This window comes from Anas platyrhynchos, chromosome 13, assembly GCF_047663525.1.
Source record: "Anas platyrhynchos isolate ZD024472 breed Pekin duck chromosome 13, IASCAAS_PekinDuck_T2T, whole genome shotgun sequence".
NCBI lineage: Eukaryota > Metazoa > Chordata > Aves > Anseriformes > Anatidae > Anas > Anas platyrhynchos.
The window spans coordinates 20,215,310-20,232,450 of record NC_092599.1 but is presented as its reverse complement, the minus strand read 5'-3'; the positions used below and the strand labels follow the sequence as shown (position 1 = coordinate 20,232,450).

Sequence of the window (17,141 nt, the reverse complement as noted above, 5' to 3'; positions counted from 1 at the left end):
GCTCACCGTGAGTGCTCATTCTTGCTGGTCAAATTTGGGTCTGGGCAGTGAGGTTTTCTTAACTTACGTACAGAAAGCAAAATGAGCGCGGTGCTGTAGTGCCCTGTCAGGCCAGGGGAGAGTGGGATGAGAAGCATTTTGATGTGATGAGTGATAAAGTCTGTTGAAAAGCTAATTCTGATGGTTTCTTTAAAGCAGTTGTGGAGGAATCCCTGGCTGTGTCATCAGGTGTGAAATGTCCCAGAGGAAGAGGTCTCAAGTGGCATTGCACGGGCACCTGGATTCGCTGTTGTTCTGGCTGTGGAAATAAAAACAGCACTGTAATGAGAGATAGGGTGACGGTACTGAAATGAGCTTGTAAAAACAGAGAAGCGCTGGAAAAGGTTAGAAATCAACACTGAAATCTTATCCTTTCCTGAAGAGAATAATAAAATACTCAGTGGCCAGACAAGTACCATTAATTTCAATGAATTGCATACCTACCTGCATTTGTGGATCTTCAGGATGAGCATGTACTGTAGCTCTGCTTGGTGAGTTAGTTTTAGGCCTGATACTCCTACAACAGTTGGCCTTTGGAAGTGCTTTAGAGAACAACAAAAAGTCAGAGCTAAAAACTGATTCCTCGGAAATGTCTATTTGGATTCAGATGATGAAAGGCAAGGAGCATAAACTGCATGCCAGTGCCAGTGAAGCATAGCCTTGAATTATTTGGGTTAGCATGCAGTAATTTACTTTAAAACAATCTGATTATGTTGAAGGTGGGAAATCTCCGTGTAAATTTGTGACGTGTGACAGCGATGTTCAGTTGTGACTCTCGGGATGCTATAGAAATGTCTGCTCAAGGAACTGTCCTCACCTAAGGCATTTAAAAGTTGTCAGAGCAAGAGAAGTCTGCCAAATCCCAGAGCAGAAATGCTGTGGCAATACAGGTCTGGGGATTATTGGTCCTTCCTGTGCTTTATATGCACAAATTTGTTTATTTTAGCTGGTTTCTTCCTTCTGGGAGAAGATCAACTTTCTTCTGGGTATATTGCTGTGTGGTTGTAAGTTGAACCGAATCTACCAGATTTCTCACAGCCCTCCTCAGACACTGAACAATTTGGTGTGGTTTACAAACTCCGTGCTTCCCTCCTAAGGACACAGCGTATCATTTCCCAAGATAGGGCTCTGCTGGAGGAGCTGGGACCAGAGAAAGGGGGAGAGAGAGGGCTGAAAATTTTCAGGACTTGGGAAAATCTTTGAACCAGCTCTGTCCCTGCTGCCTTACATTCCCTGTCATTTCTGCGGGCAGTTTCCCAGCAGATGTAATGCCTTTGTGGTCAGAAAGCTCTTCAGACACCTCATTCAACCCTTCTGGGGAGGTTACGTGTGGGTGCTCCTGGGGCAGTGCCGCCGTGCCATCCAAGCAGAGAAGCCGCCTCAGAGTTTCAGGGCTGAGAACCGGGATTTCTGGGTTTCCGTGGCATGTCACTGCGCTCAGCCACGCTTGCCTTGGTACTGAACTGTACCTAAACAGAAAGCCTTTGAAGGAGATGTGGCTTTGTCTTGTTTTCTACTTAGACAGATTCAGGATTCCACGACATCTGCATCCTGCGTATTGTGTTTCAGACACGTATGAAACCTAAAACCAAGGAGCCCGTTCCTGCAGGCTGGCCGCAATCTCCTTTAACTCGTGCCTGGTAAAGCTCCTCGGCCCGCGCCTGCCACGTCTGTGTGCTTTGAGTCACCTCACCACAGTGGTCGGAGGACGTGGGATGGGGAAGCCAGTTCCTGTGAGCATGGCATGGGAAGCCGTGAAATGAGAGCTGCAGAAGCAACCCTTCTCCCTTTTCTTGGTTGTCCCATAGGCTGAGCAAGTAAGAAAAATGTGGGTGTCTCTGCTCAGATACAAGTAAGTGATCTGTCTCTATCTTGATAGAAAACTGCAATCCATGCCAAATTCTTGCCTGCTTTCAAACACAGTGTCGTCTTGCTTGTTTCTGTTTCTGCAAGCTTTCAGTGAGAGCTTTGCTGTCACTCTTTTTACTTTCTGGCATGCCAGACGAATAGGTGGCAAAAGAAATAGCCGACATGGAGTCACCGAGCTTGCCAGAAGGGCACACGTGGCCCTGTGGCGTGGCTGCCAGCCGTGCTGGTGGCACCGCGAGGCTCTGCTGGCCTGGCGCACAGGTCCTGGGCAGGGGGAGAGAGAGGGGGCTTCGGGTGGGTTTGAGGAGGATGCTGGAGTTTTGCACCAGGGAAAGGAAGGGCATGCCGGATGGCAGCGTGGGGAAAGGCTCAGCAGGAGCTGGGCTGGGGCAGGGCACCGCATGAAGTTGGAGAGAGGAGGAAAAGCTTTGTAGGGGCAGGCTTTGGGGCTGGGAGCACTTTGGGGACGGTGTTGGCATTTTGGAACTGGCTGTAAGAGGCAGGGTAGTGCTCTGCCCTTGCTAGAGAGGGCGTCTTTTTTTTTTTTTTTTTTTTTTTTTTGGTTTGCAGGACCAGTTTCTTTACAGTGTGTTGTACCGAAGGCTCAAAAGGCTGGGTTTCCATACAGTGCGGCGAGTGCTTTGAGCAAGTCCTTACACAGCTGCGTCTGTAACGCTGCCTGGGCACAAAGGACAAAGTGTTACCCACTCGACAGGTTCCTGCTGACACAGGGAAGGTATAATCAGCACCTTTTAATTTGTGGCAGAGTTCCTCTTAGCAGGGTTTTCTCATTCAGAGGCACGCATTAGCTCTGCCCTTGAAGCACTTTGCTTTCTAGCGGTGGGTTTCTGCCTTAAGAGCAACACCAGCCTCTTCTCCTTGAAAGGCTTTTGCTGAAGGAGGAAGGAACAAAGAGAGAGAGAGAGAGAGAGAGACAGGTTCACTGTTGGAGACAGCGCCAGGGAATGCCCGAGTGGGTGGCTCAGTTGAAAACAGAGATGCTTGAACTGGGAACAATGACAAGCTGCTAGAGGAGGTTAGAGGTGCGTCCCCTGGGCTCGGTTTGGAGCCAGGCTTTGGGAAGGGCCAGGAGTAAGATGCCTAGATAAGGAGAGCAGTTTTCAAAATAACTCTAGAGGTTAACAACTGAGAGTTGTTGTGTTATCGTTACCATTATTATTATTTATCATTATTATTACTGTTATTAAATCTGCTCAGTGCTGGGCACACAGTTGTCCAGACCCCCGTTAGCTGCAGAGCCCCCTGTTGCCATCACATACGTTCTGCTTTGTCTTCGTGTTTTTTCCTGCAGTCAGTTTTCAGTCGGATCTCAGTGGGCGATCTCAGTGGATGACCACAGTGACAGCAGCCCCAGGAAGCCCTTGCAGTCGCTGCCAAGACCATTTTCTCTTCCTTCGACCTGTCAGGGAGGTGCTTCAGGAGCAATGGCTGGGGCTGTGGGGCAGCCAGGGCACTGCAGGGTCCCCTCTGGGACCCCCAGAGCAGCTCTGCCTTCCTGCCAGCCCTTCCCAGGGAGCTGTGCCTGCTGCCCGAGCTGGGCTCACCGCCGGGCTGCGGCAGCAGCAGGGTTTGGTTTGCCTCGGGGTGTGCCCAGGAGCAGCTCTGGCCACTGTGCTTGGGTGCTGTGGGCACGGCAGGGGCTGGAGCAGGCTTCGTTTTACAGAATGACATTGGAGTCTGGAACCAAGTCACATTTGTCTTTCTGGACGCCTGGTGCCAGCCCCCTGCCCGCTGTCCTGCCCTTCCTGGCTCTTGCTGCTGGCATCACAGCACTCCAGGAAACCGATCATTTTCACCCGGGAGTATCTTTTCGTCCTACAAAACTTTTTTTGGAGAAGGAGAATTAAAATACGCTGTGAATTATTATTTTTTTTCTTGAGAATCAAGGCGTTATCTCTGGGAAGCACAGCCTGTGTCATTTTCTGCTTGGGTTGGTTTTGAAGTGGGAAATTGTCAGCAGCGTTGTTCATGCAAGTAAAATTACAAATAAGCCACCAAGTACTTGCACACAAACACGTTAGAGACTCCAGGACTGGGCACAGCGTGGCTGAGGCTTTGGGGCCAAATTTGGGTTATTTGGAAGCGCACGGTCAGGTTTTTTGTGCCCTGCGCTTGGGGCTGTCACAGGTCCCCGGGCATCTCGTGGCAGGGGGCAGCTGGGCACTGGGGGAGTGGTGGTTTGCCGTCGGCAGCGTTTTGGGGACAGCAGGACAAGCAAGGGGTCTCTTTGCCCTCTCCCCCCACTGGAGCGTCTGGCGGCAGACAGCCACACAGCCGGGGGCTACCCGCATTGCTCCTGCGTCGGGCTGGTGTCCCTTTCATCCCCAGGAGCACCCCAGCAGCCCGTGGGCTGTGCTTTTGGAGAACTCCCCGGGAAACAACCCAGTAAATCTTGTTTTCACAGATCGTTTTATAGCATTTGAAAAAATATGTAAGGAAAGTGGATTTTTGTCTGGTGTGCAAAAAGCAGCCCTTAGGGGCCACGTCAGAGATGAACAGAGGGAACCAACTTGGCTTAAATTAAAGAAAAAAGAATGAAACCCATTTCTGTGGTTTCACCCAGGCATACTTTTTTTGATTTAGGCTCAGCACTATGTTTGGTGTTCAGGGCACTTGCGGCTTTCCAAGTTTCTCAGCTTTCCAACTGCTTATCAGTTTTTTTGTCTGCTTTGTGCCCACTTGCTCTTCGGAGGTACCGTCAGCACACACGGGCTAAGGCAGGAGGTGGCCAGCAGTGTTATTTTCATTAGTAATGTGTAGATACAACATACGAGATGATATAAAATACTGTATTTTTCGAAGACAGTAGATTTTCTTTTTTTTTTTTTTCCTTCATGGGTCTTTTTTAACAGGAAGTAGGATCAGGCTTTGCTAATTACTTGCTCTGTGGATGCTTCTGAGCACAAGTCCTGGAGCAGTTGGAGCCGTGTTCAGAGCTCGTTTCAGGCAAGACAAAAGCATCTGCCGCTGTGCTGAGTTATTACTGCAGGGGATCTTGTGCCAGGAGTGCTTGAGTGGTTTGTGTGGTAGGAGAGAAAAACTTGTACCTGGATTTATAAAATAAGGGTCAAGGCACTTCTCAGTAACCAAAGTAGGTTGCAACAGCTGTCAGTGTAGACACGAAATAGGGTCTGCTGGAGTCCTGCACTTGAAAGGGAGCAAGTAGTCAGTAGCCCTGATTTCTGTAAGAAAGAAAGGTGTCGTGTTGTTGTGCTACCACAGTGATGAATCTCAGTAGGAACCAGAAAAGAAGGTTTTTTTTTAGTTTCTTTTGAAACTTTAAAAAAATGCCACCAATGAAGACGGTTCCCTTTTGTGGCAGTGGTCGGACAGGAACCCAAAGTCCTTCAGGCCAGAGCTGGAGCTGCCTCACTCCCTAGGGATGAGGCCAGTGCTGTGCTTACGAGCTCAAACAGCCAGGCATGGTTAGAGGCGCCCTGGGGCAAGCTGCTGTGGGTGCCAAGGCTTGTCCCCAAGACTTGGGTTGTTACCAACGCCAAGTTTTGCTCCAAGTAATTCTTGGAGCAAAATGCACGTATGCAAAACAGAAGATTGCTGGATTGCCATCCAGTCATGGCCACCAGTCAATACACGCTGAAACAATTCCCTCTCCTGTGTGCTGCCCTTTTAATTTTTTTAAATTACAGCATTTTCCTTGCGCACATTTTTTTAATTTCTTGCTGTGCTGAGCTGCTGTTAATAGGGGAGACGTTTCTGTCCTTTCTCTTAAAAGCTGCCACGTCGTGGCACTGCCGTCACTGTCACGGGGCTCTCAGCATCCAGACCAGAGGCATCTGCATAAGCTCCTTCCGTGCTGATTTGTTTGTAAGAATCTATTAATATGCTCTAATAATCTACTCTACTTTCACTGCACTTTCCTGATAAGCAAAATTCTGTTTGAATAAAACCCGGTGCTTATAAATTCCTGGTTTCAGACAGAAGTATGTTTTAATAGCTGGTCTCAGATCTGCTTAAAAGCAGATTTCATGGTAGAAATGTTAATGAAGCTTCAACAGCAACAACTGGCAGCCATTCTGAGGAATTTAGGGTTGTATATTTGGGTGGCGGAGGTCAGGAAATAGTTTTGTGCCATCTGAATCTATTTTTGTCAGCAAAATTAATATTTTATGCCTTTTTTTTTTTTAATGTGTACTGCTGTGAAAGTTTCTGCATCAGCTAATCTTCCCAAGCAGTCTGTGAGGCTCAGATTTCAAAGTTGTTACCCAAAAGGTCATGTCCTGATTTAATACCATTAGCGTAAACCCAGGATAATTTAGCTGCTGTGGATGGAGGTGCTTGTCATTTCATTTTTTTGATCCTAATATAAATCTAGCTACGAGTAGGTTGCATTTGTGAAGCTAATGCCATGTTCCTCAGCACATCACAGGAAGGCTACGGTTTGTTCTTACACTGAGGGCATCCTCCCTACGTGGTGCAGCTCACCTCTCTCCAGGAAGGCTCTGGGCATTTCAGCTAGTCCACTTGAAAACAGGGATGTGGAAAGAATGTTTGTCAAGCTTTTTTTGCCATTATTTTGTGGATTACCATTCATGTTTCTAGATTTGATACGTTTTCCATTTTTAGGACTTCCTGAAAGCCAGAAGCATATATACTCATGTGTTTGTATGCAGCAGTCCTAAATCACACTCTTTTTCAAACCTTTTTATGCCTTCTTATGACACACTAATAAAGCTGGTTAGAGGATTTCATGTAGCTGTAGACTTGCCACATGTCCAAAAAATAAAAATAAAATAAAATAAAACCAAACAACCCCAAGTCAAAAAAACCTATGTGAAAGTGAATATATCGGTTTTCCACAGTACACACAGGAATGAATCAAGAATGCTAAATTAAAAGACAAACAAACATATTAATTATGCATTTCTCTATTTTCCCACTGGATCATATCTCAGTGGGATCTTTTAGATTGGAGCCTCTAGAGGGAATGTTAATATTTTATGTAATAAGGAATAATAAATAGCAGTAAAATGCAGCTTGAATGATTAAATCTCTGAAGGAATGGAGCTTGTACCGATCTGTCCTCCCACGGGACATATTTACCATAACTTAGGTGGTGTTTTTTGGTTGTTTTGGTTTTGTTTGTTTTACCAAACAACGTGATGTTGTATGCTGGGGCATATATATATCTCTGTTTGGAGGAATCCTTTTGAAATGGCTTTTATCTTTTGTATTTATTCCTTTATTTGGGTGTCAGTGGTAAAGAAATAAGTCATTAATTACATTCTGAAACGCATGCTGACTTACCAGTCAGCATGACGTGACTATTAAGACTGGATATATTTCTTGTAATAACTTCTGAGTGAGTACCTTGCTCCTTTTCTACCCTCCTTTCCTCAGGATGTAATATGAATGATATGCTTCTAGAAGTAGCTAAATTTTTTGCTAGGATTAATAAAAGGAAGTAAACATTGCCTTTATTTTTCCTTTCAGGTTGCCCGTGTTCTCCTTTTCAAATCAAATGTCACATTGACTCAAATCCGGCATTGGAAGCATGTGGGGAGCTGCAGCATATCAGCCCAGCGCAATGTATCCATCAAACTGGAAGGAAGCCCAAGACCAAAGCTCCGCTGGCCAAAATGCATCCTCTGCAGAAACCCCAAGGCAAGTGGCTTTGACCTCCTAGCAACTGTGCAAGCTTCTATCACACATGATGTGTAATAATTTTAATTCTTTCTTTTTTAAGTCATGGCAAAGTAGTAATTCTATGTTCTGAGGTTCAAATACAACTAGTAGGGTTTTATTATTTTAATTTTTCCTTTGTTACATAGCATTTTGGGGAAGCCCTGAAGAAGAATTGGTTCAGGAATAACAGATTAACTTGTTGATTTATATTTCCTTTACTGCTATTAAACGTCATGCAGCTGTGAAATCAAAGCTTAATTTAGAAATATTGTTTTCATTCTCTCTCATTTTTTTAAGTATTAGAATAGCTTATTGTTTAAACCTGGATCTGTTTTCCATTTATAGTAAGAACTATGTGTAGCAACAGGAAATGCCGAAATGGAATGAATGTATTTTAAAAATGAGAAATACGAGCTAAGGCAGTCACATTCATGGGTAGTGTATGGGCTGTGGTAATTCCACAGTCCCGCCAGACCCAGAGTGAAATAGGTGACAACCCCAACCTGTGGTAGAAGAGAAGTCAGGAAGAACCATGATCTAGCAAGTTTTCTAGTCTCCCCAGACCCTTTTTTGACAGGTCCCAGTCAAAATTCTGATGGGATGCTGTCACCTGTTACCCAGTACTGGGAAATCAGATGTGTTACCTCAGACTGAGCCAACGTAGACAAAGCTACAAATCATCACTACAAGACTTGGTTGTGAATGTGCCAGTCATCTTCCTTAAAGACACTTCACATAAAATTTAAATAACGATTTTATTATTTCACTGCATTTCTTTATAATAAAAATAGTTTTTAAAATTACCTGCAATTAGCATACATGTAACAGTAGAGAAGGTTGGGAGATGGCTTTTCTTTTTTTCCTTTGCCATTATTAACTTTGTAAATTAGAAATGGCTTCTTTTCCTGACAAGTGGGAGTTGTCACCCACTACGTCAGGTTGCCCAGGGCCTCGTCCAACCTGGCCTTGAGCACTTCCAGGGACTGGGGCATCCACAGCTTCTCTGGGCAGCCTGTGCCAGTGCCTCACCACCCTCTGAGTGATTTCCTCCTCACCTCTAATCTAAATTTCCCGTCTTTTGTTTAAAACCATTCCTCCTTGTCCTATCGTTATCTGCCTGAGCAAAAAGTTGCTCTCCACCTTTTTTATAAGTCCCCTTTAAGTATAAAAGAGCTGCAATGAGATTTCTCTGGACCCTTCTGTAGGCTGAACTGCCCCAGCTCTCTCAGCCTTTCTCCATAGTAGAGGTGCTCCACCCTCTTGGTCATCTTTGTGGCCCTCCTGTGGACCTGTTCCAACAGCCTCATATCCCTCCTGACCTGGGGTCTCAGGCCTGGGTCCAGGCATCCATGTGGTGCCTCACAAGGGCAGAGCAGAGGGGGACAGTCCCCTCCCTCCCCTGCTGCCCACCCCTCTGGTGTTGCAGCCCAGCCCAGGTGCACCACCTGCCATGGCCGTGTTGAACCTCATCATGTTGGCGTGGGCCTGCTTCTGCAGCCTGTCCAGGTCCCTTTGGATGGCATCCCTTCCTTCTGGTGTATCAACCACACCACTCAGCTTGGTGTCAGCTTCAAACTTGCTGAGGGTACGCTCAATCCCACTGATTGTGTCGTTGATAAAGACATGAAACAGTCCCGGTCCCAGGACGGACCCCTGCGGGACACCTGGCCTTACAGAGCCAGGGCCAAGCCTGGGCTATAACTTCTCCCAGATATTTAACCTTGCCTTCCCCTTTTCTATTTCCGTCACGCTGCTTCTCATTATTTCACTTGTTTCTTCTGCAACGAGGGCTGTGTGTCTTGGTTTCTGCCTGCTCCAAATAGCACCGGGCTGCTGCGTCAAATCCTCAGAGGGGCGGAGGATTGGGGAAGTGCCATTCCAGTGTGTGGCTTCAGCTTTCAGGCGCCACCTGAACACGTCCCAGGACACTAATCTCTTCTTTGCGGCTTCCTCTCTTCCCGTTCTCCACCAGTTTACCTGTCTGTGCGCAGGGAGGGCCCTGGAAGCTGCCTCCAAGTCGTGCTGCTGTGCTCGGGCCCCGGTGTGAGGGTGAGAGGCAGAAGGGGAGTTCAAAGTGGAGTGACGACAGAGCAGCACTGCTTCCTGCAAGGGCTGGGATCGTGGAAGGCGGCTTCAGAGCAGGGTGGGGGTTGTGGCTGAGCTCCCACGTTGGGTCCTGTGTCCACAGCTGAAAGCAGCATCTATTGTTTTTTCAGGAGTGACTGTTCAGTTAGTCCTTGTGGTGATACAGGTACAGATTGAGCTCATCTACTAGTGTTCCTTTTTAGCATGCAAATCTATCATTCACTTCTTTTATAGAAGCCTAAATTGATTTTGAGTTTAGAAGTCTGTTAAATTGACAGAGAGGTAACGAATGTGTGCCCTGTCATTTAATGGATTTTGTCATGTGCTCACGAGTGGGAATGGGCAAATTGGTTATGCTGTTTGAATGGTTTTCACAGAGCGATGTAATGTGGCTTCTGAAAAGCCTATCTTGTCTTCTCCCAGGAGTTATAAATAGATGTCTGTGTGTTTATAGGTAAGGCAGAGCTGCCTGGCTGTTGTGATACTGAAGGCTGTTTCCTTGAAAATTCTGAATGTAGGTTCTGTGTGTCAGCTCTTCAGCACATATCTTTTGTGGTTTAAATTTTGCTTTGTAAGTAGCATTTAAGAAAGCCAGCGATTTTGACTCTGTGCTGATGTGTCTCTTTCTCAAAATTACATTGGCAAATAACAAAATTCAGAACAGAAGGGGAATGCTTTTTCTTCCTTCTTAGTACAGCATATCATATACGGTAGAGTGTAATTTCTCAAGTGATTCAGGTGGAGTCCACTAACAGGAAAGATTTAAAGGAAAGGTTTAAAATGTTTTCAAGTGTTTACATGGAAAGAAATGACGTGCATTATTGTTAATGTAAATACTTCGGCAGAGAAAATGAAGTTCACCCTTTGAGTGTTGCAGGCCAATTACCAGCTCTTAAAAGCCTAATAGGAGATGTAGGGTAGGTTATTGCCTCTGTCTGCTGCACAGTACTGTTTTCTAAAGAGCATAAATAATTTTCCTGCTTAACTGTTAGTTGTGTGTGAGACAGGTTTTGTGGAGGTGTTTTCAAAATTGAATTATAACACCTTTAATTTAAGACAGGAATTCCAAATGGTTTTGGACACTGGGCAAGCCAGTCATTTTATAGGAAGAGCTCAAATCCTTAGGAAATGTGATTTTGTTCTTTGGTGCTGACATGACCTCAGTAATGTAGATAGTTTTAAATCTGCCTATACTCAGAGCTGGAAAACTCTAGCAGTTCTTCATCACTGACCTCAGGCAGTGACCACCTATAGCTAGAGGAGGGAGGATGCCGAGGCTGACCTGGAGCTTAAAACACTCAGCTTTCTGCAGGGTAGGGACAACAGGAGTTGACTTTTTTGGGGTGCATATGCCTCAGTTATCTTCCTAAAGAAAGTAACCCTGAAATTGCACTCAGAACAGTTGCTAATTAGAGCTCCATTACAATGTTAATCACATTATGCTGATGTGCCATATGGACCATTTAAAAATTGGAAATGCTTGAAGTAAATTGTTCTTGAAAGCATTGTTTAATAAAATTCATATGTAGAGTTTCCTCATTTGTTTATTAACTCTTTGGATAGTCTAGATCAGAAGGGCTATTTGCTCCAAGTAACTGCTCCAAGTAGCATGTGCCTTGGGAGTGATTGCACTGGTGGTTTTCCTACCTCCTCGTCTGCTTATGTGAAGCTGCTTTCACTGTAAGAAACTGTAACAGCACGTGAACCTGTTGCCATGGGTTACTGCTTGCGTATTTCCAAGCCCATTTACCCTGCAACAATATAAGGTCTGAATACATTTTTTTAATTACTTTTTTTTTTTCCTTTTTAATACAGTATTAGACTTTGCACATTTGCTTCCCAATGAATTCTTAAGCAGAATGTATATACTCTTACAATGCGTTTTATTTATATAGTATATAACTCAATGTAGAACCAAAAGAGGAAGGAAATTTATGAAGACTACACCACGGAAGAGATGGGGGAGGGAGAATGAGAGGAAGAAAAGCTATTATGTTCTGCTTGTGGGTTTTTTGGCCAAGCAAATACCAGGCACTGAAATCCATGGTGGGATTGTTTTTTGGTGGTTTGTTTTGTTTTTGCTTTTTTTTTTTTTTTTCCCAGTATAAGAGATTCAGCAGAGTGCTAGAGTCTTGAAAAGTTATGGGAGGGGAAACTCGTGCGACTGAGATGGTGAGCCCATTTGCAAAAACCAAGTGTGAGCTGTGCATCCTGTTTGGTAACAAGGAAGCGGTAAATTTCTGAGCCGCTCTGTTCGTTAGCTCATCTTGATACAACTGTAGAAATGCAAAATAGAAGACTGTCGTTTTTCTTTAGTGTACAGCAGTCTGCTTTTGTGTAAGAAATAGTTTGGAACTGCACCAGCATAACTTGCAAAGAACGTTCAATTGAAAGAATGGATATTCTTCATTCTGCATTGCGTGCTTGGATTTTTTTTCTCGGTTCAGGATAAAGAAGATGGGAGATTTATCTTGTGCTTTTTCCCTCTGTTTTATTAGTACCTCCTAAGCCTATACATCTCAAACCTGGGCAGGAAAGAATTCCACCTGCACCTTCTCGGCCTTTACCAGCTGATCCCAAGGCATCAAGGAGCTTAGTGCCTGGAGAGGAAGAAATACCAATATCAGCAGGAGTCAACACTCTCATTGAGAAATTTGAAAGTATTAGGTAAATATGTCTTTGAGATCTTCTCTAATCTCGTTTACGATTTTAACTTAAAATATAACAAGAGAAAACGTTGATTGTAATTGTCATGTTAGAAACTCCTCTCAGGATGTTTTCTTCTGAAAGTGCGAAACTTGACTGACTACAGAAGTGTTTTATAAAAGCATGTATTTCAGTGATTATTAGTTTGTAATTTGGAGCTGAAGGTCCAATGAATTTAAGTGTTCTACCACAAGTAAGTAGTCCAGAGTCTGCTTTGGGTAAGTTGTCTTGGTATCAAATTGATTTCACATTATAGGAAATTGTGCTATAAAATAATTGAGTTTTCTGTCTAAGATTCAATAAATGTCAGACTTACTGTTATGTTGCTTCTTGGAGGCAGGGGATAGTTCAGTGTCAGTATATTGTGAAATGACATAATATATAATTGTTTCTTGAAACTTTATATACAAAAGATGTTAAATAGGGTTGTGTGTATATGTGTGTGTATATATATATATATTATATATATATAATGCAACCCCTTTTACAAACACATAAAAATCCTCTCCAAAGACCAAATCTGCCTGATGGAGCTAAGTGATTCATTTCAGAAAGAGGGGGATAGGGACAGAGACACTGTCCTGTGTCTTAGAATGTACTATATCCTGGGTGAATCTAGTAAGGCCTCTTCAGATAGAAACTAATGCATTCTTGTGCTTCAGAAATGTCCCCTCTCTGGCAGAAAATAACTTGCCTGAAAGGCTTTGCTCTGTTGAAGAGGCTGAGCTGTTGTTTAAACAAGCCCATAAACAAATGGTTCTTTTAAAAGATTGTTCTCCTTGCCGCAAACCTTCAAACTAAACTGTTCTTCAAGGCCACGTGGGGAGTATTAAAGAGCTGGGATTCTAATGGTACTTTTTCAGTTAAACTCATGTCTAGGAGTGGTATGCTTTTACCTGAAATTGTTGGGTGAATGTTGTTACAGTGATGCGTTTGCACGCCTCCGAGGATTATGAGGGGGCTGTAAGAAATACAGCTTGAATCAGATGACAGTCAGGCCCTGTCTCTTTTGAGGCACTTTTGAAGTCTCTGAGAGTTATTAGGAATGACTGGGGTGCTTTCTCTTCACCTGCAGGCAACCTGTACATATTCTTCAAAGGAACCAGCTAAATTTAGCTCTTAAGATGGAGCCTGGCCTGGACTCATCCAAACAACCGAGCTCGTGTGACTGTGACATGGTAGCTTCCAGCAGCTGTTCGACAAATGAAAAAAGTGAGCCAGATGAAAATGAGCCAGACGTACCGTGCAGTGCGGATCTATCTAACACAGACATAATGAAAATTAAAGAGCTAAGCATAGGCGATAACAAAAGCCATGAAGACTGTACTGCTGTGAATGCGAGCAAAGAACCCTCTAGAGAGCTTAGCAATAAAGACTCAACTGCAGAACTGAGCAGTAATGGTAAAATTCCTAACAGAGACAGTGGCATTGACAGCCCTTCTTGCAGCGTGGCAGGAGAAACTTTCCCCAACGAAGAAGGTGCGGAACAAAAGAAGCCCAACGTGGCTGGGAATCCAGGGGAGATGGAACCAGACAAAAAGGGCCCCAAATCTTCCTCTGCAGAGCAGAAGAGAGACTCCACGCAGGATGAAGACAGTGACATTGATGAAGGAAGTAGTGAGGAACAAGAGACAGCAGAAGTGCCAAAGTTAGAGTATTTGGATGTAAACAAGGTAAGCTAGTACGTTACTTCTGTGTTCTCTGGAGCCAGTTCCTGACTGGCCAGAGATGCCTTGCATCACTCTGGTCTGTTGTTTGGGTCTCATTGTTTGATTGTTTTTATGACAGAGGATCGTGACAGTCACTGATTTCCTGTTTGATGCAGGTCATAACTTGCTCCCAATCTAGAGTGTAACTTGCAGAAAGGTTTCCAGTCTTGATTTAATGTAAGGTTTAATGTAAGAGAGACCATCACAGACAGAGATGAGATATTAAAATTGAAGGGCTTTTGTAGGTAAAGACTTGCACCTTGTGTTTTTTGTTTGAATTTATGCAGGTTTAGCTCCTCCTTATTAGATCACTAGATCATGGTGCTTTCAGTAGGGCTCCATGGTAAGCAGGGGGCTAATCGGATACTAAATATTGCAGGAATAGGGCCTTGTGTGCTGGAGGGACTTGCATGTTGAAAATCTCTTCTAGCAGGTTTTTTTATTTTTATTTCTTAAGAAGCCTGTGTTTCTTTTGGTGTGACTACTACTGCTTGAGTGCAAAAAGTTGTTTTCAAGGTAGTTACTCTATCAAATTACTCTTCAGGAAACCCTAGCTAGAAGAGATTTTCCCTGAATGCAGAATAATGGAGTCCGTGCTGTTGTGCATTTGCTGCAGCTGTATAATGTTAATGACAGATTCATTCGATTATCTGCTATCAAGACAGTTATTTTTTAGAAATAAGATAGGTTAGGTTTTTCAGAAAAATAAAACACAAGATGCTTAGAGCAAAACGTCTGCAAAATATTCCCCATCTTGTTTGGTGGATAGTTTCAGAGTACAATTAATGCTCTGGGGTGTTGCCTTTTTCCAAGAATAGAAGACAGTGTGATGAGACAAACATACCTACAGGAAGGTATGAAAAAGCCCCATACTTTTTCTAGTGAATGCACTGCTTTATGCTGCAGTTCTTCCTCTTTATTTCAAGCTCAGGCTTGTGTGATATGACTTGCTTTCCCTTCATGTGATTCAAATGCCAGCATTGTTGTCTGGGACTGCTGTTGCCCCTCCAATACTTAACTGCTGTACCGCTCCTTTTGCAAATTCAGTGATGTCAAACTCATTAATCTGACTTTTTATCACCCTGTCCTTTACATGAAAGTTGCTGTATTACACAACTGAAAAATGCAAGACTTCATATTCTCAGGGTAACTAAAGAATCGACTTTCTGAAAGAAGGGAAATCCCATCACTACACCCGTTTGAGTAAGAGGAGCCCTGCTGTCCAGGAGCTCTAGGTACTGTCTCGGTGTGCTGGAGGCAGGTGTTGCTGCCCACCTGAGCCTCGCTGCAGAGGGCCCAGCACGTGCTGTGTGTTGACAGATCCAAGCTCCAGAAGCTCTGCCTGAGTCCCACAGACCCATCAGGCAGAAACACCAGTTTTGGTGTCAGTGACACCATCGCTGTCAGAGTAATACCTGACTTGAAAGCAACACTTTGGAGTTTGTTCTGGTAAATACTGCTCGTCAAAGTGAAAGTTGGTTGTATCCCAAGCCCTGCAATGACCCCATACCCAGCCCCACCATGCAAGGCAACGCAATTTTCCTGCATAATTGCAGTATCTTAGATTGATGTAGCTAGTGGTTTTTATCCTAGAGGGACCAAAGCACACCAGAGCCTTGACTCAGGTTTCACAGTCTCCAAAATCCCTTGACTCCCACCATTATCCTGGCCAGAAGGGAGCCTGAATGCTGTGCCCATCACCCCGCAGTGCTGTGGTTTGGTGATGGGCATGGACTGGAATGGGCGATGAAACTTCTAGCAGGCAGTAAGGGCTGCATGAACTAGCTCTGCTTGGCCAGACCTGACTGCTTTCTGTTGATGGAGAGGATGTGATCTCCTCCGCCTGTCCGTGGGTCTGTAGTCTCACCTGGCAGCTGGGGCAGACTGCGGAGGAGGAGCCCATCAGGCCATCTCCCCTCCCCAGGAGCAGGCGAGAGCTCCCCTAATTCAGCCCTGACCGCCGTCAGCTGGGCTTGGCAGGCTGCGGTGCACAGGGCCTTGGGCTTGTGCAGGAGTGAATTGTGACAGTGTGAGACAGGAGCCAGCAGGACTGCAGGGTCTAAGCTGCCGAAGACGTGTGTTTTACCTTGTGTGTGAGGAGTTACCGTGGGGTCCTCCAGAAAGTGCTTAATGGGAGAGATTCCCACTTGCTTCTGTTAAGGCTTCATGTCCGTTCTGTTCACCGCTTGGTGCCTCTTCAGCAGCCTGTGGCTGGAAGCTTGTTTACCTCTCCGCTGGGCATCACCACCACAGGCCAGGGCTTCTGTCTGCTGCTCTTCACTTTCCCTTCTGTACGTGCTTACACATAAATAAGCATTCTGTGAAATACTTCACTTATTCCATATTCTCAATATGTATGGGCATGCAACTGAAATATTTTTTTAAAATTATCAGTTGCAGCATGCCAGCAAGGAAATAATGCATTACATTAGAAAATCTTTAATCTAGTCATTAAATTTACGTTTAAGTTTGGGCTAGGCACGCAGTATCAAACCAGCTGTAGCAAAACCAAGTGGAAGACTGTACCGTATCATTAAGAAGTACTGTACTGACAAACACTACAAACACTTTTGCAGGAGCAGAGTTTTGGTGGCTGTTTTAAAATTTTGTTCCTTAGGCTAAATGTCCATAGAGAATGAAATAACGCTGATAAAACACTGAGGAAGTCATACTTTTCTGTAGTGGGCTTGGTGAATTTATAAAGGGGAGAGATCTCTAGAGGAGGAAATGCTTTTCAATCTGACAAATCAAAGTGTTTTCATCTTGGTGAGTTAGTACAGGAGGGCAGGTGTGACATCAGTGTGATGCACTTCAGGTTCTTCCTCGCCCTTTGACATGATTTCAGTTTCAGAAGGCAGTTTTGAGAATGACCATGCTTCGCTAAGTTAATTTGTTTTTGCAGCCACGTGGGAAGGGGAAGGCCTAGATTTGCTGCCTCTGCTGTAGTGTACGTAAGGATTGTGCCCTCTTCTGGGGATGCAGCGTGTACCAGCTGAGGTCCTGCAAAGCCAGCTCGTGTGTTACGTGTTCACAGCGTCCTCCCCTCCCGGGGGCACTGTGGGGTGAGTC

General features: G+C 44.7%; 1 protein-coding gene across 6 annotated transcripts in view; it reads left to right on the top strand.

Moving 5' to 3' along the window:
• FGD3 (FYVE, RhoGEF and PH domain containing 3) overlaps positions 1 to 17,141 on the top strand; it is a 109,411-nt gene that overhangs the window by 49,258 nt on the left and 43,012 nt on the right. For 4 of the 6 annotated variants that reach the window (XM_027467624.3, XM_005019075.6, XM_038186106.2 and 1 more), the window contains exons 2-4: positions 7,381 to 7,551; positions 12,156 to 12,324; positions 13,439 to 14,036. In XM_027467624.3, the coding sequence (XP_027323425.1) occupies positions 7,381 to 7,551; positions 12,156 to 12,324; positions 13,439 to 14,036 (938 nt within the window). Of the gene's footprint in view, positions 1 to 1,689; positions 1,892 to 7,380; positions 7,552 to 11,672; positions 11,830 to 12,155; positions 12,325 to 13,438; positions 14,037 to 17,141 lie in introns of those variants that run through there. The other 2 variants (XM_027467625.3, XM_021272163.4) reach the window with 2 other exon arrangements.